Source organism: Anguilla rostrata, chromosome 2, assembly GCF_018555375.3.
Source record: "Anguilla rostrata isolate EN2019 chromosome 2, ASM1855537v3, whole genome shotgun sequence".
Lineage (NCBI taxonomy): Eukaryota > Metazoa > Chordata > Actinopteri > Anguilliformes > Anguillidae > Anguilla > Anguilla rostrata.
Window position 1 is genome coordinate 64951970 of NC_057934.1, and position 23193 is coordinate 64975162.

The 23193-nt window shown below is 45.6% G+C and overlaps 1 protein-coding gene and 1 long non-coding RNA gene across 2 annotated transcripts; one reads left to right on the forward strand and one right to left on the reverse strand.

Annotated features, from left to right (window-relative positions):
• Positions 1–3011: 3011 nt before the first annotated feature.
• Positions 3012–19113, reverse strand: ldlrb (low density lipoprotein receptor b). The gene is made up of 18 exons (XM_064323972.1): positions 18785–19113; positions 13164–13286; positions 12782–12904; positions 11231–11608; positions 10872–10994; positions 10644–10766; positions 10282–10401; positions 9760–9888; positions 9294–9465; positions 8947–9174; positions 8605–8723; positions 8043–8182; positions 7328–7469; positions 6971–7123; positions 6200–6616; positions 5888–5950; positions 5556–5719; positions 3012–5409 (listed from the first exon to the last, which is right to left on the reverse strand). Exons 1-18 carry the CDS (start codon positions 18864–18866, stop codon positions 5374–5376), a joined length of 2835 nt encoding a protein of 944 aa, XP_064180042.1. The 5' UTR covers positions 18867–19113; the 3' UTR covers positions 3012–5373.
• LOC135248915 (uncharacterized) lies at positions 12185–12661 on the forward strand. Its single transcript, XR_010328525.1, has 3 exons — positions 12185–12294; positions 12389–12512; positions 12596–12661. It is a non-coding gene; the product is annotated as an uncharacterized LOC135248915 (long non-coding RNA).
• Positions 19114–23193: the final 4080 nt, after the last annotated feature.

The following is a 23193-nucleotide window of genomic DNA, read 5'->3' on the forward strand; positions in this document are numbered from 1 at the left end:
GGTATGTGAAAGCTCCAGCGGCTCTGTGATTGGCCTGCCGCTGACCCTCCCTCTGCCCGAGCAGCAATGGCCCTGAACTTTGCCTGGGAGCCCTGGGGCGAGAGGAGCCGAGGGGGGGGGAGGGGGAGGGCGTGGGGCCGCGGAGGCTGCGCCGGTAAAACAGTGCGGTGCGGATGTGTGCCTCTCGGCCCGTCTCCGAGGGGCTACCTCAGGCCCTCCCTGTGTTTCTGTTCCCTCTCTCTTTTTGTTTTTCACCTGCGAGGACACGTGCCAGAAGAATGACCGCAATGCAAAGCAAATGTAAAGTGATGCAATCGCGTTCTGTCCGCGGTTTGTCTCCGGTCTTGACCCATCCTCTCTTCTCATTGGAGGTGCTCTTTAGTACATCTCGCCACCCTCTCTCCCACTGTGATGTATTGCTTTGTTATTCATCCATTATTACTGTTGGAAAGACCAGCTTCTACAGTACATCTGGATGTTCCCGTTCACTATGTCTGACGGGACTGAGGTGTCAGGTACGTATAGTGTTCAGGGAAGAGGATTTCTTGTGTTTTCAAAAGAAAAGAAAAAAAAATGTGTCGCACAAGTTTGATTTGGTGTGCCCACACAAGACGCATGACAAAAACATTGCGCTCAAAACGAGATAATAAACACTGAAACTATCATGTCAGCTTATTTTACTTAATATAGCATGGTGCCAGTTGCAGAACACACGTCATTTTCAGTGTAACCCCTTTATTTCAGTGTGCACTCGACAGGTAAATTTAGCATCTATACGGAAGCATCTTCCCAGAAGGCAAGAGGTCTGTCAACCACGTGGTTGTAGATTTAACCGTATCACTGCCAGTATGCAAGCCGTTGCCCTGGACATCAGTGACTGCAAAGCAGCAATGAAAAGTATAATTCCCCACCGCGAGCCCATAATGCTAAGCATTCTGATCTCTGATAGCAGCTGGTAGGCTTCAGCTAATCTTGGCCTCTGAAGCTAGACTCCTAAAGTCATTCTACATTCTTCTGTTTCGTCCCTACCCCCTCTCAGTCTTTTGGCAGTATGGACACATCAAATATAAATATAGTTAAAGTGTTACTTTTAGAAGCATTTATAAGCCATTGTGTTTAATTTAAAATTACATCAACTAGTACATTGAAGGGCTTCTTCTTATTCTGATATTTTACCTTTTCTTTTTGGTAATCCAGAGATATAATGCCAAGGGACATGAGTGACACCTGTAATCTTCTTTTGATGCTGTCTGGTTTTGAACTCTTTGTGTTGTGTAAACCAGAAAGCTGTTTCTGAGGTAATGTTGGCGTCATATCTGGACTGTTATTAGTCTGAATTATGAAGGAGAAGAGAACAGCCCGCATGAGTATGCTGGCTTTGGGTGTGCCTGCAATTGAGCCATCTAGCTGGATAATTTAGCATTTTTCTGTGTGGAAGCTATGAGGCCTCTTCTGAAATGGCAGGAAAGGGTTTTACTCTGTCATTATGTGAACACTTTCTATTCATCATATTCACATTAAACTTCTCCTTTTTTTCAGTCGATGTTAAAAGCCAATGATCTAATAAAGTACAGTTACTAATTACTTTCCTTACCTTATAGTAATTATCATTATCATTTAATGGGTATGCAGCCACAAATCTATTGTGAATTGATTTGACTTCAAAATGTCACTTTTCAAATTGTGCCACACCCCTCCTGGAAACAGCACCATATGAATACAAATTGAAGTACTAGATAGTCAGAATAGCATGACCATGTGCTTCTAAAACGGAAATCTGGAGCAAGTGGTCTAAATGTGGAAATGCTGAAATTCTAGTTTTTTATCTTGGCTGTGTTTTAAAAATGACGCAATCTCATGTGGGCATGATACTAAATTGTTCACTTCCCAAAACATAACTTCTTATGACAACACAAATATATGTCTGTTTTGGCACAGACTGGGCTTGTTATGTGTCTGTGTACCTAATAATACTTAAATAATAATAAAATATTTCCCACGATTTTGAATTAAAACGAGTTAAAACATGTATTATCAAATTTAAAAATAATACAAATATGTTTTAAAGTGGGGATGCTATGGTACCACTTAAAAAGCTATATTGGCAGAATTTTGGACATTCAATTAAATTCATTTGAAAAAGTGCATACCATGCAAATAAAAACAGCTACTGAATAATCACAAACCCACCACCTCCTCCCTTAAACAGCTCAAGTGCCAAGCAGAGAGGCATTTACTCACTAATTCCTTCTATTTAACTTCCAGTGTGCTCTCAGTACTTACAATAAATGGAGCTGTGTGTGGAAAAATGCAGCAGAATCATCCATGGTAAATCAATGAGGCACGCAAGCTCAATATGGTTGGCCTCACTCAAAGGCTATGTACAAATTTATAAGATGCAGAGGGCTTTTTCCATTTTGCCAACACATGTTCAGCGTCAGTAAATATGTATATTTTGTGGTTTCTACAGCATCATCTGTGTGTGTGTGTGTGTGTGTGTGTATTTACCACTGAAACTCCTGGAAGCAGAAAGTAGGAAAGCAGTCTGAAAGATGAACAGACATAAATATAACATGTTGCTCTTTTTCTAACTTGTAACCAGTCCGGCTCTTCTTTTCCAACGAAAACAAGGAAGGAAAGGACAGGAAGGGAGGCCACATCCTTCACAATTCAAAATTCAACCATCTTTATGAAAAAAGAGAAACGGGAAGAAAACAAACACAGACAGTTTGATACAACTGTGTACAGCCAGGGAGCCACCATATGTGCATGAGGTACCAGGTGTCCACAACATATTTTGGGTTTGAATTTGTTTGTCCATCAACCTAACAGAAATTAAAAGGTATTTTGCATATGTGAAACATCACCATGAGGTAACTGTGACAGATTGCACGGTGGAAACTGATGCTTTAGTTTCATCCTCACAGGATGCAGTAATAGCAGAATTATACAATCTCTTTTAACGCAGACATGCTACACGAAGCTTACAGATTCAAGCACACGGGATGCAATGAGGAAATAATGTGTTTTTGTTTTTATTTGAATGCACAAGGAATCAGAAATATCAACAAAGCCATTAATAGTGAAATTGAAATGAGGATTTTTTTTTAAATGCAACGAAAAACAATCAACTAGCTCTTCTCTCCCTTCACCCTACAGGTCTGGAGGCATGCACCTTGACAGCGACAGATATGTGTGACGGTACCCGTCTCTCACTGAGCTTGCTTACCACGCGGAATGCATTTTTGTGAGTTGCCGGGGACAAAAGTGTCCGCAGAAATAGCTAAATTCTAAGTACAGTACATCTGCTTAGATCTGCCCTTTTTAAACTGAGAATCCAGACCTTAAGGCATTACGCCAACAACAGGAATCTTGGCCCGAGAACAGCCGCTCTCCATGAGCAGTTTCGAAGTTTACACTATTAATACAGTACATATCTCAGACGTAATTTACACGAAAATTGGACATAAAATGAAAGAATACCGCTAGAATGAGGAATTATGTACTCTGAGGTGATGGATTCTGACATCTCAGCAAAGATATCAAACGTAATCCTGATTACTAGAATGTACAACATGGATTTTAGGGTAACTGGTCAGATAAGTCGGGCACATTCTAAAAAGAAGTGAATTGGAGACAAAAACAGTATTTTGTAAATTTGTTTAAGGTGTGTACATTTTGAAATAAATAAATGAGTTTGTGATTTATGTACAACTGCAGTTTAAAATGCACAGGCCTGATTTGGCCACGGAACCAAAGAGTGGAGGAAGGAGTGGTATTTACAGTGTTACGTATGTACAAAATTTACACATTCGCAAAAAAAAAAAAAAGAAAAAAAAAGTTAAATGTCATTGAATGTCACTTTCCCAATTATCATTTATCAGCCATTTTGAAACTCTCTTTTCAGTTCATTCATTCATTCATTCATTATTTTTTATACTCCGTTGTGAGGACGACCACAATGATGGTGGAAAGGAGAATTCTTAATAGAAATGTTTAGAGTCTACTATACCAGACTATACCATGTGCTATACCTGAAATGCACTAACGCGTAAGACAACATTGAAACACGAGCGGTGTTTCTAAGAGAAGAGCAGCAGATGAATCGCGAGCTCTGTAAATATGTGATTAAGGAAGCGCACCAAGTTTCACCTTGTGCTCTTTGGGTCACCCGAATGTGCGGACTTGTGGACGGACAGTCTGACGGCGCGCGCACCAGCCCCGCTGTTGCCTGCCGCACTGTCACTCTTAGCTCTTTGCGTTTGCTTTCCGGGACCGACGGATGAAAACGAAATGAAGGAAAAAATGAAATGAGATCGGAAATGAGACAGGTTGAGTTCCTGATCCCTGAGATCAAATGACTTCCTTGTGACACTCACAAGCAATGAGGCTTCTGTTCTTAAGGCTTTTGCATATCATTCTGCAGATCTTATCTGCGCAAATTGCTGTATCTTAATATATAACCGAAACATAAACATTGGGTCTCTTGCCAAGGGCAGTAGGCCCTCTTGCACAGGCCACAGTATCAAAGAGGACGATAAGGGGTTAGTGATGACATCGTCGAACTGTGACCGGCTGGCTCTCTTTATAACACGATATTCACATGCTGGTTATTACATTCACTATCAAGTCATTTTCATTCGGTGCAATCATTTTTCATTAGTACATGTCTGGGTATAGCACTAAAATACGTTCTTTTTTAAACACAAAATCCCAAAAATAGTGCAAGAAATTCTATGTACAAAACCTAGAAATATATGACAAATTACTGTGAGAGAACAAAAAAAAAACATTATTTACAACCTCACAATATTAACAATATTCGACATAATGAAAATAAATCCACCATTTGTAGTCAGGTATTTAAAAAAAACTAGCCTGAAAAGGTCAATGTTAAAGTAACACATTGCAAGTATGACCCATGATTGAAATGCTGACAGTGTTCAGCATTCTAACGTCAAGTACAGGTAGACTGTGATAGTCCTGCTCTGTGATAGTCCTGCTTTTGCCAGATACTCATCAGAGGTGCAAGAAAACAGGGGTGGTTTTCTTGGTCTTTGGCTTGCAGTCCTCTGAACTCACTAATGTGGATTTGGGAATTGGAGGTTAGAGTAGACGTGGATGCCTGCCCTCTGGTCCTGGTGTGCCACTTTGATATTCTTCTGGTGCTGTTCTCTGTTTTACAGGAGATGGGTTTTTGGCTTCTGGTGGGTTCCCATTTTAGAGGTCACATGACAAAAGCAGGGATCTGAGTTTCTAGCCCAAAATGAGGTGGAATAAGAAGGCCCTACAAACAGCTCATAAAACACGACCTCGATCCTCCCGCCATTTTGTTTTTCTCTCATCTGTTTTATCCGTCTCTCTCAGGATAGGTCATGGCATGTCTTCATCCAGACTAACCATCTGTCTCTGAAGAAGAGAGAGGGAGAGAGAGAGAGAGAGAGAAAGAGAGAGAGAGTTAAGAGCTGTGGCACCAGAGCACAGTACCAGCTTGCACAGGCATGCGTCTTTATCCGGGACGCCCCCACACCGGTAACCCAAGAGCGGCGGCTCACCGATGGGTAGATATAGCCCTCCTGGCTGTTGTTCCTGCGGATGTGCACCTCGTCCTCCGTGGTCTTCTGGTAAACCGGGTTGACAAAATTGATGCTGACGGTGTTCTTCAGCTTCCAGTGCCTCCACAGCAGCACAGCTCCAATGGCCACCAGACACAGGGCAGCTGCATGGGGAGGGACCGCCGGCACATGATCAGTCACATGGTGCAAGATCATAGGTCACTCGTAAATCTACACTCATTATCTACCCACATGCACAGGAACGCCTAATTCGCACACAGTGTGGACAGTACAGTGTGCATTTATTTAGGGAATAATTCACCATGACTCACCGATGGGCAGAAGAATGTACAGAGTGGTGTGGGAAGACTGGGCTGGAATATCGTGCAGGTTGTCTTCAAAAAAGAAACACAAGAAAGAATTTATGCTTTAGTAAAAAACAGCATTCAACATGAGCCAAACATACTGACGTGAGTCCAGCTCTAAACGAATTATAAAAAAGAAATTATATGACATATGTGCAGCACTTCATGTACGTATCAAAGACCAGCAAAAGCAGTTCAGAGTGTCTGACATGAGATCACATGAAAAGGAGTGACAATAAAGGTTTCTTTTTTGTGGTGTAAAAGTGGGGCTGCTTGTACCTTGGTGTGGGGTGACCTGGGTTGTGTCTGGGTTGGCAGGATAAGTGCGAGGCATGGGTGCAGCAGGGGTGGTGGTGGGGGCAGCAGTGGTGCCAGTGGTAGTGGGGACGCGGTCTGGTAGCTTGGGTGTGGTCTTGGCTGGTGTGTTGGGCGTGGGCTTGACTGGTGTGTTGGGCGTGGTCTTGGCTGGGGTCTTGGGCGTGGTCTCGGCTGGGGTTCTGGGTGTGGTCTTGGCTGGGGTTCTGGGTGTGGTCTTGGCTGGGGTTCTGGGTGTGGTCTCGGCTGGGGTTCTGGGTGTGGTCTTGGCTGGGGTCTTGGGTGTGGTCTTGGCTGGGGCTCTGGGCGTGGTCTTGACTGGTGCTTTGGGGGTGGTGGCCGGGGCATCGGGCTTAGCGGGAGTCACTGGGGTTTCAACAGCTATATAGAAAGGGGACAGTGCCAAGACAGTGTCAGTCTTCCTGATGTACCAGAGAGAGAGAGAGAGAGTGTGTGTGTGTGCGCGTGGGTGGGTGTGTGTGCACACGTGTGTGCGTGTGCACGTGTGTGTGGTGTGTGTGCGTGTGTGTGTGTGCGCGTGCATGTGTGTGGTGTGTGTGTGTGTGTGTGTGCGCGTGTGGTGTGTGTGTGTGTGGGTGCGTGTGCGCGCGTGTGTGTGGTGTGTGTGTGTGCGTGCGTGTGTGTGTGTGGTGTGTGTGCGTGTGGTTTGTATAAATGGGAGAGAAAGCTCAGAGCAGAGTGTCCTTGGACAGGGTCAGTGGGGGAGATATCTACCTGGAACACATTTCCTCATGTCTGGGCCCAGCGTCAGGTGATCTGGACAGGCACAGGTGTACTTGGGCGAGTGTGCGTTGATCTGAGGGGCAGGAAGGCACAGGAACTCACAGCCGCCGTTGACCAGCTTGCTCTCCTTGCACCAGTTCTTGCCTGAAATAAAAGATCGGGGAGGTTAGCAAGAGTCTTCATCTACCAAAAGCATTCAGTTCCATTGGTTTAATACCGTCATTACTCAATGCCTCGTCATGTGTTCAGATACAGTTTGTTTAGTCCACTTTATCTGTGTGGCTGAATAATTGCAATATATGGACATTGGTCTGCAAATAGTAGTGGAAACTGTCCAGCGCTCCGTACCCGCAGGCTGTTTGTGGTTGTGGTACAGGACAATGTCCTCAGGTGATGCCAGGTTCTCCACCAATGCAGAGATGTCACTTCCTGTCAGACGATTAGCACTGAGGATCGCGCTGTTGCCAATGTCTGTCCAGAACACCGTATCCTTTGAAAAGTCGAAGTGGTCACGTCACAAAGGGTAACGGGAATAACAAAAATTTGTGAATCCCTCCTCAAAACAAACAGCGCAGTCAGGAGGTTCAGCCCCTGGGTACACAGCCCCTAAGCCACAGATTAGAGCAACACAGCCACAGCTCCAGTACAGTTGAAACCAATTAGTGGAGCAGCACACAGGAATTTAAACTCCTCAGCCCCTCAAAGCCTCTACAGTCAGGGCAGGGGGGCACTTCCTGCCTCTGGGGGCCTCTGGGGCTGCTCTGACCCAAATTCCACCTGCCAGCATAAATCTCTGTCACTTCACTCAAGCCACTGAAAGCCTGGATCTCCCAGCATTCCATCCCCCACATAAGCAACTGGCTGCCTGGCTGGCTGACTGATTGATTGACTGACTGACTAACTTACTGACTGGCTGGCCTACTGACTGACTGACCGGTTGGCTGACTGATTGATTGACTGACTGACTAACTTACTGACTGGCTGGCCTACTGACTGACTGACCGGTTGGCTGACTGATTGATTGACTGACTGACCGACTAGCTGACTGACTAAATGCGCTCACCTCGAAGACGGTAATAGAGAGGGGGTGCGCCAGCTTGTGCTCGTCGAAGATGAGCGTGTGTCGGGACTCCCCCTGAACGCCGATGCTGGAGAGGGTGTGCATTTTGGAATCCACCCAGTACAACCGCTGGCTAATCATGTCTGAATGGGGGGAGAGCAGGTCAATGTCACACTGTTCCACACCCATTCATAAAACTAGGCCTGTACGACTACAACTACAACTATCTAGAGTGGGTGTTCTCTTTAGTTGTGCAATAACACAGGGGTGAACCACAACAAAACACTATCAATAGTTTTAATTGATTTTTATCATTCAAGATAGAGCAGTGAACCTGGCTTTGATGTAAGTCATTATAACCAACCTAACTACACAGGGTTGAAGTAGATAGTCTTTGTTTTCCACTCTCATACCATCACTGGCTTGTATATTATAATATCAGTTGCCAAGAATCCATATCTTTTCTGCTTAAAAGAAACACACAGTCTCACTGATATCACAGTGTGTGTTTATACTCATATTCCACCAGTGAGGGGCCTTAGCACAGGTGATTGTAGCCGCATACCCAAGGTGATGCCGTTAGGCCACACGATGTTGTCCGTCACTAGTGGGGTGCGGTCAGCTCCATTCAGCCCTCCCTTCTCAATCTTGGCAGGGTCACCCCAGTCAGTCCAGTACATGAAGCTGTGGAAAGAACAGAAGACAGTGAAGCACACTGGTCATCAGGTAAACCCTCAAAGAGCAACTCCAGCACCTAGCACTCAAGTAATGCAAGGAACAATGGAGGCTGTCCTCAACAGCAACAGCATTTCCTTAACTGCCGAAGCCAAACACTCATTTACTACTGTTCATGTGATTTTCTTGACTTGCATTCCTGTCTTCGTGCCGGCGTGTCACTTGTACTCACTTGTGCTCTGGGTCCACCACGATGGCACGGGGCTTGGCCAGGCCCTGCTTGACAAGCGTCTTGCGGCGCGTTCCGTCCGAGCTCGCCACAGAGATGGTGCCGAATATGCTGTCCGTCCAGTAGATGTTGCCGTGGATCCAGTCGACAGCGATGCCCTCTGCCGCTCCGACGTCGGTGTCAATTATGGTGTTGTGGAAGGAGGGGTCGTTGGCCGTGTCCATGTGGGTGCTGAGGTGAGGGAAGCGCAGGGTTAACTTCAGGGAATATACACACATGCACACGCACGCAAACGCACACACACACACACACACAGACAGACACATACACACACATACATGCCCTCTCACCTATAGATCTTCTTCTGTGACAGGTCAGACCAGAAGACCTTGTTTGTGGGGATGTCCATGTCCAGAGCCACCACGTTCTTCAGGCGCTGGATGAAGCGCGTGTACTCCCTGCGGTCCAGGGTCATCTTCCTCACCTCGTGGCGGTTGGTGAAGAAGAGGTACGGGACGTCCACTGAAAGACAGGAGAGACAAAAAGACGATGGGCACTTGAGACAGAGCGAGACGGAGCAAAGCGTGGAAACGTTTGACCTCAATCACTGCTAGGATTTCATATAAAAGAAAAGATCTGGAGATCTGATGGAGGACAGGCTGCGGTTGAACTGCTTGGCAGATTCTGCGGAACAGAGAGTTGCTCTTCTTACTGCTTTGTGAGACACAGAGATCAGCAGCACTTGAGCGACTCAGCCGCCCTGCCTCTCTAACCCCATGCCTCAGCCAGCAGGACATCTGCGAGGGGCACACATACCATCTATCAGCTTGCAGGCTTTGGTCATGGGGTCCAGCTGGTAGCCATCTCCACAGATGCACTTGTAGCTGCCCTCCAGGTTGACGCAGATCTGGCTGCAGGTTTCCGGATCAGCACATTCGTCAATGTCTGCGGGGAACAAACCCCAGACACAGGTAAGGATAAGATCCCTGTGACTGTGGACGCGACACCAGAGACGGGGGTGACAGCAGTGCAACTGCTGAGAAACTCAGTAGGCTGCAACCTTATGAAGGGACGACAAGTAAAATCTATTTAGTTGTGTAAGGCACTGTGGATAGGCTAAGCAGGAAGGTATGCCAGGGACACTGCTCATTGTATGTAACGTTCAGTATCACATTTTATGGCAATCTTTCTGCGGTATACAAATAAGTCAGCTAACTGTTTAAGTTAATGTTCCTGTTTAAGTTAATGTCGTAAAATATATCAAATGATTGACAGAAGAGGTCTCTGTCCCATGCCTCGATCAGCAGTAGTCTTTGTACTGTTGCTTAGAGACCTCACCTTCACATCGTTTATTGTCCACCAGGTTGAAGCCAGCAGGACAAAGACACTCAAAGCCAATCTTCAGGTCCTTACAGATATGAGAGCAGCCACCATTATTGACCAGGCACTCGTTGGTAGCTGCAGACAGACAAGCAAAGCCAGCTCACAATCACTATCCTTAACATCCATTTTTTATTGCAGTATAAGGCTAATGACTCAATATTCCACACCGCTACACTACCAAAACTGTGCCACTCACTTCAGGCCTTTAGGGAAATAGGTTATATTTTCCTGACTGATTTTTTGCTGGCTCAGTATTATTTTCCACATGCAGTGTTGTTTTCCCCAGGGGTCTGTGGAGGGACTGGGGCTCCTCTCACCGCAGTCTTTGAGGGGCTCGTCGGACCAGTCTCTGCAGTCGCGCCTCCTGTTGCACACCTGGTCCATGGTGATGCACTCTCCGTTGCGGCACTTGAACCGAGTGGGGCCCTCGCACACTCTCGCTGCACGCGGGGGGGGGGGGAAGGAAGAAGAGGGGGAGAGTGAGGGAGGGAGGGCACAGAGGAGGAAGATGAGGCGGATCAACAGATGAAATCAGCGGGTCTCACCTAGGGCACAGCCCAGCTCGTCGCTCAGGTCCCTGCAGTCGTGCATGAGGTCACACTGCCGGCTGCCATGGATACAGGTGCCATCGCTACACTGGAACTCGTCTGGGCGGCAAGTGGGGTAGCCTAAAACCAGCAAGGCGGGAGAGAGAGAGTTAGACACCGATTGATGTACATAGCAACATAAATGTACACGTATCCTTGGAATGCCTTTAAAACAAACAAATTTGGGGGGGGGGGAGAGAGAGAGAGAGAGCAAGAGAGAGGAAAAGAGCAAGAGAGAGGGAGAGCGAGAGACACAACCCACACAAGGGTTTCCAGGGTTTAAAAGGCTCTGACAGGAAGTGACCTCCGGTACTCACTGCAGTTGGCCTCATCGGAGTGGTCATTGCAGTCCTCCCCTCCGTCACACTGCCAGCTGGCGTGGATGCACTCCCCGCTGCCACAGTGAAACTCCTGCGCGGAGCAGACCCTGGTGCGGGTGGGCGGGGCTTTTCCCTGGCAGTTCTGCGGCCACTCGTCCGAGCCGTCCGAACAGTCAATGTCACCGTCGCAGGCCCACAGGCGCGGCACGCACTGCGAGTTGTTGCACCGGAAGGACGTGGAGCTGCAGGTGGAGGCGGGGCAAGAGTCCTCATCGCTGCCGTCCAGGCAGTCAGCTTCGTCGTCACAAACGAAGGAGAGGGACACGCACTGCCCGTTCTTACACAGGAACTCATCGTCTGTGCACTTCTTGGGCTCTGGAAGACAGTGAGCGGGAGGTGGAGAATGAAGCCCCAATGGGTGCATGTACCCAGGGAATTACACATGGCTGCAGGCGTAAGTTTGAAGGTAGAGAAGGTGGAGGGTGGGTGGAGGATACAACAGGTGGAAGATGGATGAATAGTGGGTAAGGTGGAGGGTGAGTGGATGCTGAATGCTGGAAGATGAGTAAGGTTGAGATAGAGGGAGGGTGGGTGGGTGGTAGAATAGAGTGAGTGGTTGGGAGGTATGATAGAGGGTAGGTAATGTAGAGTTTGGGTGGAGGGCACAGGATTGAGGGTAGGTAAGGTATAGGTTGGGTGGATGGTAGGTAGGATAGAGGATAGCAGAGGTTGGGTGGATGGTAGGCTAGATAGAGGGTAGGTAGAGGTTGGGTGAATGGTATGTAGGATAGAGGTCTATGTATATCTTGGGTGAATGGTAGGTAGGATAGAGGATAGGCAGAGGTTGGGTGGATGGTAGGTATGATAGAGGGTACGTAGAGGTTGGGTGGATGATAGGTAGGATAAAGGGTAGGTAGAGGTTGGGTGGATGGTAGGTATGATAGTAGGTAGGTAGAGGTTGGGTGGATGGTAGGTAGGATAAAGGGTAAGCAGAGGTTGGGTGGATGGTAGGTATGATAGAGGGTATGTAGAGGTTGGGTGGATGGTAGGTAGGATAGAGGGTAGGTAGAGGTTGGGTGGATGTAGGTATGAGTAGTAGGAGGTGGGTGGATGAGGTGTAGGGTAGGAGGTTGGGTGATGGTAGGTATGACAGAGGTAGGTAGAGGTTGGGTGGATGGTAGGTAGGATAAAGGGTAAGCAGAGGTTGGGTGGATGGTAGGTATGATAGAGGGTATGTAGAGGTTGGGTGGATGGTAGGTAGGATAGAGGATAGGCAGAGGTTGGGTGGATGGTAGGTAGGATAGAGGATGAGAGGGAGGTTGTGGTGGGATAGGCTGATGGTAGGATAGAGGATAGGCAGAGGTTGGGTGGATGGTAGGCAGGATAGAGTGTAGGTAGAGGCTGGGTGGATGGCATGTAGGATAGAGGTCCAGGCATACGTTGGGTGGATGGCATGTAGTATTGACTGTAGTTAAGGTATAGGTTGGGTAGAGGGTAGGTAAGGTAGAGGTCGGGTGGAGAGTGGGTCAGGTGGAGGGTGTGGCTCACCGCAGCTCTCCTCGTCCGCCCCGTTCTCACAGTCGGGCTTGCCGTCACAGCGCCAGCCGTTGGGCACGCAGCGGTTCAGCCGGCCTCCGCAGCTGAACTCCGTGGGCCTGCAGGTCCTAGCCACTGAGGAAACACAAACAGGGCGAGGGAAGCTGCCTGTTAGCACCCAACTCCTCAGTAACTGGAGACAACAAAAAAAAGATCTCTGATCTTAAGATCAACGATCTGAGCCCCTGTTCAGATCTTAAACAGTGGCTCCGATCTGTGCCTGCAGAGGTAACCAATTAAAAGTGCCGTCGACTGCCTCCTTCTGCCATTTCCTCAAGTACGCGTGGCGGTTTGGGACTTCAGAACGGCGAGGGCCTCAGGCATCGGTACTCACAGCACGTGGCGGGCAGCTCGTCAGTGCCGTCGCCGCAGTCGTCGGCATCGTCGCACACCCAGCTCGACGTGATGCACTTCCCGTTCCCGCACTGGAACTGCCTCAATCTGCAGGATGATGCATCTGCGTCGGGACACGATTAGGAACCGCGGTTACAAACGACAGATGCACCCAGATGGTTCTGAGCTCTCAACTGCTTTTTTCCTCTGGCTTGTGGATTGGCAGAGTCAACTGATGTCACATTTTACACGGAATGCAACTCACAGAACGGTCAGTGAGTTGACATTTTATGTTATCAACACTAACAAATGCACCAACAACACACCGATTATGACAAACTGTAAAAGAGAGAAAAAAAATTTCTGTGTGACCTTCCTGGTTTAATAAATGTAAAATAAAAATGATTATCACACAGCAGTGTGTGTGTAGAAGATAAATCTGGCATCCAGAAGTGTTCATTTGTGTGTCACAGACCAAGATCATGAGATAATGAGAGTAGCAGTTATGCCTCAGGCTAAGGATGAGGATTGGACAGGAGACATCTGCTTTGCAACATTCTTCCTTCCCCATTGATACTTTCTGTTGTTAGGTGGGGCGGATCTGTCTGAAATGTCTCTTTGACACCTGCAAAGGTTGTTCATAAGAGATCTTCCTGACACTGTTCAAATATTACAGGTCACCATTTATAATATACAAATTCATTAGCTGGCAAATCTCTGTGGTGAGTAAATATTAGTGGTTAAAAAAACCAACACACAAAACTGGTTTGTCAAAGAGTTTTGGGGACAGAGCCAGTGATGGGGCTTTTGCAATTGTGAGCGTCCAAGTAAAATTAAGAGCTAGAAAATGTAACTAAAAGCTTCCCCGTGACCAAATAATCTTCTGCACATGCTTGGAGCTCCACAAACCGAGAGGTGGGATTGCTTGAAATTCCACACCCGAGCGGGATCCCCAAGCAGTGAGTAACCACAAATCCTCTGTCATTAAAAGAATTCCATTCCTTCTATTTTGTAATTATGCTTTACCTTCAGGACATGGAAGACATAAATAGGCCAACTGTTTCTTTACGAGGAGGAGTTCTATAGTCACCCCACAAGTTGCTGATTGGATCCAGAGGAATTCCGCATGACAAGGGACCAACAGGGATACAAACCATGACGATGGGGCTGTACCAACACACTACAGAACTTTCAAAACTTGATACTGTACCAATAGTTAAGTACGGTTCCCACAATACTGCAAATATAACATAACCCTGTAAGGCCCTTGGCTAGGGAGGGGTCATTGAAATTGCCATAATGTCACAATATGTCATTCTGAGAGTTAAAACAACTTGACTAGTTGCCTTTGGTGTATCTTCAGAGACAAAACGGCTCTGTAAAAATAGATTTCACTTTCAACGGGGCTGTCACAATTTTTTCATCATGGGTTGCAAACAACACAATTCATTTAGCTAATGTCTAATGGCCTCTCCATGGAAATTCTAATTACAGATAAACAGTGAGCTTAGCCAAACAGGAGAAAATTCAATCTAATTATGAATTATGACTATTTAATCAGAAAGACTTAATTTAGAGGTATGTGATTAATAGCTGAAAATCCATCTGGTTTAACTTTTGCCTTGTTCAAAGATGGCAATGAGAACAGACAGGACCCAACTGTGTCTTTCTAATGAGATAATGGCCCTGACAATGCTGCTGTTTTGTTCCCATGGTACAGAGACCATGTGACCACAGGCTTCACATACAAAATCCCCCTGTTCTTCGGCCACAATGGCTGCCTCATCAGCACAGTCACTCATTTAGCGACAATTCATTCGCTTGTCATGGCACGCCCTCTCTGAATACACTTGACAAATCCTCAGATTCCCTCCAAAGGCCGGTGATTTAAGAAAGTAGCCCGGGTTCAGAAAGCGCACTCCTTAAAAGTGTCAAAATGTGTCTCTGCTGCCACACAGGAAGGCATTTAACTACAATTTATGTCGCTTTAAGCCTCGCGCTCTGTACAGAAACGGCCCGGCTGGGATACGCTGCACATTCTCCGCACGCACGCCACGGCAATTCCCAGCTACTGTAAAAGGAGATGTGGGACATCCAAGTTCAGGACAGCCGTGCGTTTACGCTCCCCTCGGATGCCCCCTACTATTAAAACACGGCCGTGCGCAGGGAGCTCGGAGCCGCGGCCCCGGAGCTGAACAGGGGCACTCTGCCAACAGCGTGTTCTTGGAAAAAGCCTTTCCTCGTATCCGGGTCTTCCTAGGAGCGCTCCCCGCTCGCTCCTGGAAGCAGGCGTGCTTTCCGCGCCAAGACGAGCCGACAGACATACCGCGCCAGGAGCAGCGAAACCAGACGCACGGGCGGGCCTCCGTCGCCCCTTTTTTTATTTTTCAACGGCTTATTCATTCGCTGCCGTGGGATGAGTTATGCCGGGTCAGGTCCCAACCCCCCTCGCCACCACTCAACCCAAACAGGCTTTGTTTTACTGCTGAGCTCTCCAGCCCACAGAGAGCATGCTTGTGTAGCGGTTCAGATTAATCGCACTCATTTTCCTTCATTCCTGTAGGACAGGACTGTAAATAAAGCCATTGTCAGATCAACGGGTTTACTGTTTTGACCTACATAAGAGGGGGGGGGCATCTGCTTTGTTTACATAATTTCACTTATTTGTACTCTATGGTACTTTGCACTCGAGAAGCTGTCAAAAAAAGGCTCACCAGAAGCACTTAACAAGCTGCCTCCACTTACAAACTCTTGTAGCGGGGGCTCTTATCACGGGTGGGAGTCCAATTTTTGCTTACATATTAACAGAGAAAAGGAGGAACGTGGCAACGCAAACAAGCATGTTATTCCCAGACGTTATCGCCTTCGCAGGCCCTGTGTGCTTTATCGATGAGCCCCACAGTGGAGACAGGAAATACGGAACGGGAGCTGTTCATGTTGTGATGTTACTGTTAAAGGTTGAATAACTGTTACGGTAAACCCACAGTCCTCAAACTCCTACTATCTGTTGAGAAAGCACACTTTCCTATTGGACGTACACTATGTGTAAGCAGAGGTGGGCAACCCGGCTTCAAAGAGTAAAAAGACTGACCATGTATTTGCTCCACCACCATGCACTAAACCAGCTGATTCTAATTAGCATAACTCTTCAGCACGATAGGAGAACTAATTACTGTAATCAGCTGGTTTAGTGCATGTTGGTGGAGCAAATACACGGTCAGTCTTTTCACTCTTTGAAGCCGGGTTGCCCACCTCTGTGTGTAAGGATACCAGAAGAACGCATCATTCCATATGAAACCTGTCCTTAAATCAGTCCGCTGCAGTGATGTGTTGGAAATTCACCGTTATTATATGTGCTTATGTTCTAGATTCCAGCTAGTGACAAGGAGGCAGACTCATGGAGGGCACGTTCATAGACATGATTGTGGACATGATTAATCTGTATATGTTTCAGAGAGACAATCATGATTTATACTGTATACACAGCATGAAGTTAATGTATGCGGTGTATACAACATAATCTACGGTGCAAAAGCACTCCACTGGTTATGACAAGTTAAACAATCCTCACTTCTGCAGCACATGGAACGCTGGAGTGACCGCCATTTCGACCTCACAAGACCGAATTACGTTATAACGCCGTACGCATCTGGTGGATTGTTTGACATCCCTGTCCACAGCTGCCATTCATACATAGTGTTCATTCATACCTAGACTATTGCAAATCTGCCTTTGAGCACCCACAGGCTCATCGCTGACAAGTGAAGTTAGTGTAATGATTTAAAAATATCACAATTTGAAATTTTACACTATCACAGCCTCCCTCACAGTTTCTTTCTATAAGCAGTTCCACCACCATATCAATCTTAAAACACGAAAGGGTTACAATTACAATACATAACACTTTTATATTTTCACAGCGGTGAGATATACGCCGTTTTATTGTTGTTGCCACACAAAGTAAAAGCAATAGAGCTCTTATCTGGGTAATGACGATCAGTGTTTCTGTACCTAAATGTTGTATTAACTTCAGAGTAATTACCATGAACATCAAAAGGACAGCACCGCATTACTGCCAGAAAGTGGGCGACTGTAAAAGCACTTTTAAAAGTAGCCACTGACTAAAATAAATAAATAAATAAATAAATAAATAAATAAATAAATAAATAAATAAATAAATAATGACCTCTGTACTGCAGCCTACTGACATTTATGAATTGACTGACAAGAGTAAGGCGTGCTTATTTACAGCGACCTATGTAACAGCGCCTGTACGAATTGCAGAGCAAACTGGTTAATGTATAACGACACGATATGTGCAGCGTTTCCGTTATTGATATGACTTATTCTAGAATGCATCGACTTTGCGTGCATTCATCCAACCCCACACACGTGTCGCTTTGCCAACTGTCGCCTTTCTCCTTTCATTGTCAAATAGCCTAAGAGACACTGACGAGCACAGTACACCATGATGTTTTACATTCATAAAATACTAAGCGTTTAACAGGTAGAGAAGCACGAAAGGACTGTGCTGAGTTGGCTAGTCAGCTATGATATAGCTCCATAATTGCTATCTTTACGTTCGCGTAATCTACAATCACACAAATACATTTGTCTTTGATCATTTCTGCTCGCAACAGCAAAATTAGGGGGAGACGTCTAAATGAATCGTTCATTAGTGAAATAAACCAATAGCATTTCCACTACTCAGCTCTGAACCCAACCCTTTTTTAAAACGTATTTTCGAACTTGCTTTCCAGGAACACCCACGGTCACGGCCACCGCCACCGCCACTGGAAACCTGAAACATGCGTGACGTCATCCAGCGATTTAACACATTGCCTATTCTGATTGGCCCCTGTATTAGACGTTCAGTTGTGGGACAGCTTATCATAAACTAGGGAGGCAAGACCCATTCATACAACACATAAGTGAAACAAATGCAGTTTACGATGAGGCGCAGCTGTGCAGGTTGGTAGGAAACTGTACCTCACCGCGGGGACGACATAAATAAATTTAGCCGTTTAATGGAAACAAATCACTTTCAAGACATTTCGAATACTTCGACAATCAAACGCAATGACAGGGAAAAGTCAAACGGGTTCGACGTGGCTAGATTATCCCGCCCGTAAAGTAAACACCCCTTCGCTCCCAAACCCCTCCTATAGGTTCGTTCAAGGACAGGCGCTTTCACATCAGAAAGTGAAGCATATGGTAAAAAGCAGGACCGCCAGTTCACAAAAGGCGAATGACTATGGCATTAAATTTATTTTATCTTGTTAAAAATCTATACAGAAAATACACTCAGATATTATCTTATATGATACTGTAGTTCTGTGTGAAAATACCTATGGTATCATTTTTGAATAAAAGAAAAGAGAATAGCTATGTGTTGCATTCGTTGGTGCAAAAACATATATAAATCTAGCAAAGGGTCTCATAAAACAATGCACATTATTGAATGCTTATAATACTATTAATAATAATAATAATAATAAGCGGGGAAGTCTTGCTGAAAAATGGACATCTAGAAAAATGCTATAACAGCAGTTTTTTTAAGCTATATATATAGAAATACACACAAAATACAACTAGCATACTTACATACATACAATAACTTACGTGATTGAACAAAATAGCTGAGCAGGAAGACCAAGCAACATAAGGACAGTTGCACACTCTGCAGCCGATTTGTTATCAGCATCTCCTCGCTATCTTCTTGGCACCCTTCTGTTTTGAGTAAAGTTATTTAAGTGGCTCCTTAATCACTTGGTAATTTGTACGTGCAGCGCAGTAGTAACTATTTTAAAGGGGAGCTTATATTGCCTAGAACGTGAGACAATTTTTAGGCTATCTCATAGGCTAATGGGTGCTGAAAGTACGCACAGCGTGCTCTTGCGTTGGAAGCGCCAATGTGAGTTCAGGAATTGAAAACAAACCGGAGCATTTCAATGTGGTAACATTGTGGGCGGGATTTATAGAGTGGCGTGATTTTGAATTGTAGTACTCCTGGGGCGGAGTTTCATAAAGCATAACAAGTTGGGGTGTGTGTGGTGTTTGGGGGGTGCTAATGTTTGGGTTGCCGAGGGGTGTGGGGTGGGTGTGTTAAGGTGTGTGGGGAGGGCGTGCATGTTGAGACACAGTAGCTTTCAGGGGTCTGGGCTCTGTCAAGGGAGCCCTCCCGCCAGGGGTGCATGTAAATCATAGCAGAAAATAAAAAAATAAACCCAAAGAATGTGAGAAGGGGGGAGTAGCAAAATGATTGGTGCCGAAGTGCAGATGTTTCCAAGAATCTTGACCAAATTCCACTCCAGGAAGCCTCCATCCCAGGGCATCAGCTATCCACTTTGCTCCTGTGATGTGTCTTGCTTTTGAGCGTGTGCGCAGCGAGGGAACGCCTTGTGAAATGGCGGTGTTTACATTTTTATGTACACGTAGTGTTTCAGAGACCAGTTCCCACATAGCTAATATTGATTCTGCATCCGTGTGTGTTAAAGTGTACATCCAGGGGCACAATAACAGGAAGTAACAAATTCTGAAGATAAAATAAAGCTTGCAACACTTCAAATAAGAAATCAAAAACCAGAGTAACTGAAACACTGGAGCTTAACAATAAAATTTAATTATGAACAAATGTCATCACCTGCACAAAGAAAAAAGCAGAGGATTATTACAACAGTTTGTTATCAAATTGTTTCTTTCTCCCCCCCCAAAAAAATCAAATTGTTTTTTTATTTTTTTTATGGCAACCCCGTGGCCCATAAACATATATAATGAACACTTTTTGGGATCAAAGTCTAGCTGTCCCCATGTGCTCTTGGGAGACAGTTGACCATTGGATTGCCTTCAGAGAAATCAGGCTCAGACTAAACTTCACACAGAGGCTTTTAAAAACAGTGGGCAAAGAGCAACAAATGAACTTGTAGCCTTGAACCCGGGTTTTCAGCATCGGCGGCACATCAACAAGATATTCAATGTTTTCAAAGAAGGCTACACACACACACACACACACACACACCTATCTCTACCTCTCTCTCTCTCTCTCTCTCTCTCTCTCTCTCTCTATATATATATATATATATATATATATATATACACACACATACTACCATTCAAAAGTTTGGAATCACTGAAATTTTTTTATGGTTTTGTAAGAAATTGATACTTTTACTCATCAAGATAGCATTAAATTGATCAAAGAATACAGCCAAGACACTGATGATGTTACAAATTACTATTACTGCCTGAAATAACTGTTTTTTATTTATTTAGACTTTACATATGATTGCATTCCCCATTTTCAGCAGATATTACTCCAGCACACTGCACACTGTGTTACCTCATCCTTATTCATGCTGAAGTGCCAGTTTGGTACTAGAAAGTGCCCCATTATATTAAGTGCAGCTGAAAACAATTGGGCCAGTTTCAGAAGTGGCTTTTTCTCTTCAACTTTGCCTATAAGGCCAGCATCCTGGAGTCGTCTCTACACTATTGCATCCTATAGCATTGTATGATTTGAACTCGTATTTCAATGGATTTCCTCCAGGGGTCCCCAACATGCCCCTGTACAACATTTAAAATTACTGCAGCAGTAAGTAATTGAACTGAATTTAATGTGTCTCTTGTGAACATTGTTGTCAATCATTATCTGTTCTTAATTAGTGGCAATTAATTGATAAAGGTAGATTATCAAGGTACAAATGGGACAGGCTTTTGGGGGGCTTGACAAAGAAGGTATACTGTAGTGACCACAAGCTGGCGAAGAACTGAAGTACAACGTGAGAAAACCAGGAGACACAAACTGGTGGCCCTACTCACAATGTTTTAATATTGTTCTCAAGAACAGAAACACATAAAAAACCCAGCCATAATGAGGCTGAAGGTAGTGACATGAAAATGCCTGAAACCATCCCGGGGGGGCTGTTTGATCTTCAACGGACATCGTTTTGCTTTTGTGGGACCATAAACCCCCCAGCCGAAAGGCTACACCCCCGCAGTGATGCTTGCTGTGCAACTGTAAGCAGAACCATCAGCCGTATTCAACGCAGCGTTTGCACTGCCCCCGACCCGGGGCCTGAGTGGGAGAGTCACCCCATACTGTTCAAGAGGGCCGTGCTGCTGCCTGCCTGGCTTGTGCTCCTGCACAGCAGCCCCAGGCCTGCTCATAACTCTCACCTGCACGCTCACCATGTTCACATCCAGACCAGCGCATCCTGCTCTTCCTGAAGACGCGTGTAGAGCAATGCACGCTGCACTTCCAACACGTTACATTACATTACAATCAGTCACAGCGCTTACACGTCCAGTGTATACGTATCCAGTAAAGGTGCAATGTCTTTGAATCGATTTTTTAAGGAAAATAGCATGATGATCACCAAATGTTTTAGCATCGTAATTTTACATCCTGACACATAAGTGAATTATAGATAGGATAGATATCTGCCATGAACATTAAAAACCTGAATCAGACACACAATGGAGAATGCATCATACGATGTGTAAATATTGAATTGATATTATTCATGCATTATCAAAAAGACATCCTTAAATAAATGATGCACCAGTAAATCCACACGCACACACATACATACACACGCACACACACACACATGCACACACACGCACACACACACACAGCGGCGGGTGCTGCTGTGTTAGACAACCAGCAACCATACACTGGCAGGCACACAGAGGCATGGACCAATGGGCCTTCTTCAGAGAGTGACTGGCCATCCCCTCCACCCCTCACACACCAAATTTTCCCACTCAACTTCTGCAACTTCCAAAACAAACTCACACAAGCACCTCCCACAGTTTTCTAGGAAATCTTTTTTGCTTGTTTTTCGCAGGTTTGTACACAGAACACCTTCAAAATCAACGCAGGAAGTGGCTACTGAACGGCCAGAGCCGGGCCGTGTCCGACAACACACCCCTGTACCCGTAGGTATTTTTTTCTCAGCTTTTGGTTGCAGTTATTTTTAAAACATTACCCGGCACAGATCAGAACTACGCATACCGCGACGTCTGTAGAGTAATGCCCGAAAAAGAAAGATTCATCTGTACGCAATCTGAGCATCGACATGTGCTGAGATCATTCTTCCTTTCCATATGGTTCAGATAGGGGGGAAAAAAACCATGAAATTGGTCAAAGATGTAAAAGCCGTCCTTATGTTAAATATGAATACCACATGCGACAGCAGGTTCCACGTACTGTCAGTGAGATGAAGTACCATCCATTACCCATTATTACCAGTTAAGTATAGGGATGTTTCTAAGGTATGACTTTTAACTTTTAAAGTGTTACATGGACAGGCATCATTGTATATGTCAGGCATACTTCTGCCTTACATGCCTGGAAGGTAATTTCACTTTCGAGATGCAGGTCATCTTGTTGTCCCGTAGAATTTCAAAGCACCTGACAGGGGGTGACCTCTTCTTATAGAGAATTCTTCTACAGAATAACCTTCCAAAACATCTAAGGGTATCAGACACAGTCTCCTCAATATTTAAGCAATGTTTCAGTCTAAATTTGAAAAAGAAAAAAAAAAAAAAAACTCACACATTTTACAGTGAAGCCTATAAACAGTTATGGTGAAGGCACAGAGCCAGAGAAGCATTCAGGCACAGTGTATTATGGGGTGAAAAACTGCGGCCTATCAACAGCTGTGACCGCATTTTCACACACATGCTCTTTGTCCTAATGGTCATGCTCCCACGGGAAGCTCTAGAAAGGGTCTTATGTTGCCAATCTCCACTCTGTATTTTTTTGGGCCTTCTAATTGTAGCTCTTCCCTGTCACCGGACTCTTGTTTTTTGTTTCCCTCTCTTACTGAGGGGGGCACCTGCCCCAAGTCTGGAGTCAAGCCCCGCTGGTGCCCGATCTCGGCCCCCATCCTCTGCTCCAGCCCGCCGTGCTACCCCAGCACCGCCTCCTGCAGGTGCTTCATACAGCCAGTCTTAAACTTATCTGAAGTCCTGACCGCCTTATTATCTGTACCAACCCATACCCTGAACCAACCAGAGGACAATGC

Excerpts from the sequence above, each read along its gene's own strand:
- ldlrb (XM_064323972.1), bottom strand. The coding sequence starts at position 18,866 with ATGCTGATAACAAATCGGCTGCAGAGTGTGCAACTGTCCTTATGTTGC. Across the intron at positions 9,889-10,281 it reads GGACAATAAACGATGTGAAG|ACATTGACGAATGTGCTGAT; the intron begins GTGAGGTCTCTA and ends TGTTCCCCGCAG. Across the intron at positions 9,466-9,759 it reads AGCCTGCAAGCTGATAGATG|TGGACGTCCCGTACCTCTTC; the intron begins GTATGTGTGCCC and ends CCTGTCTTTCAG.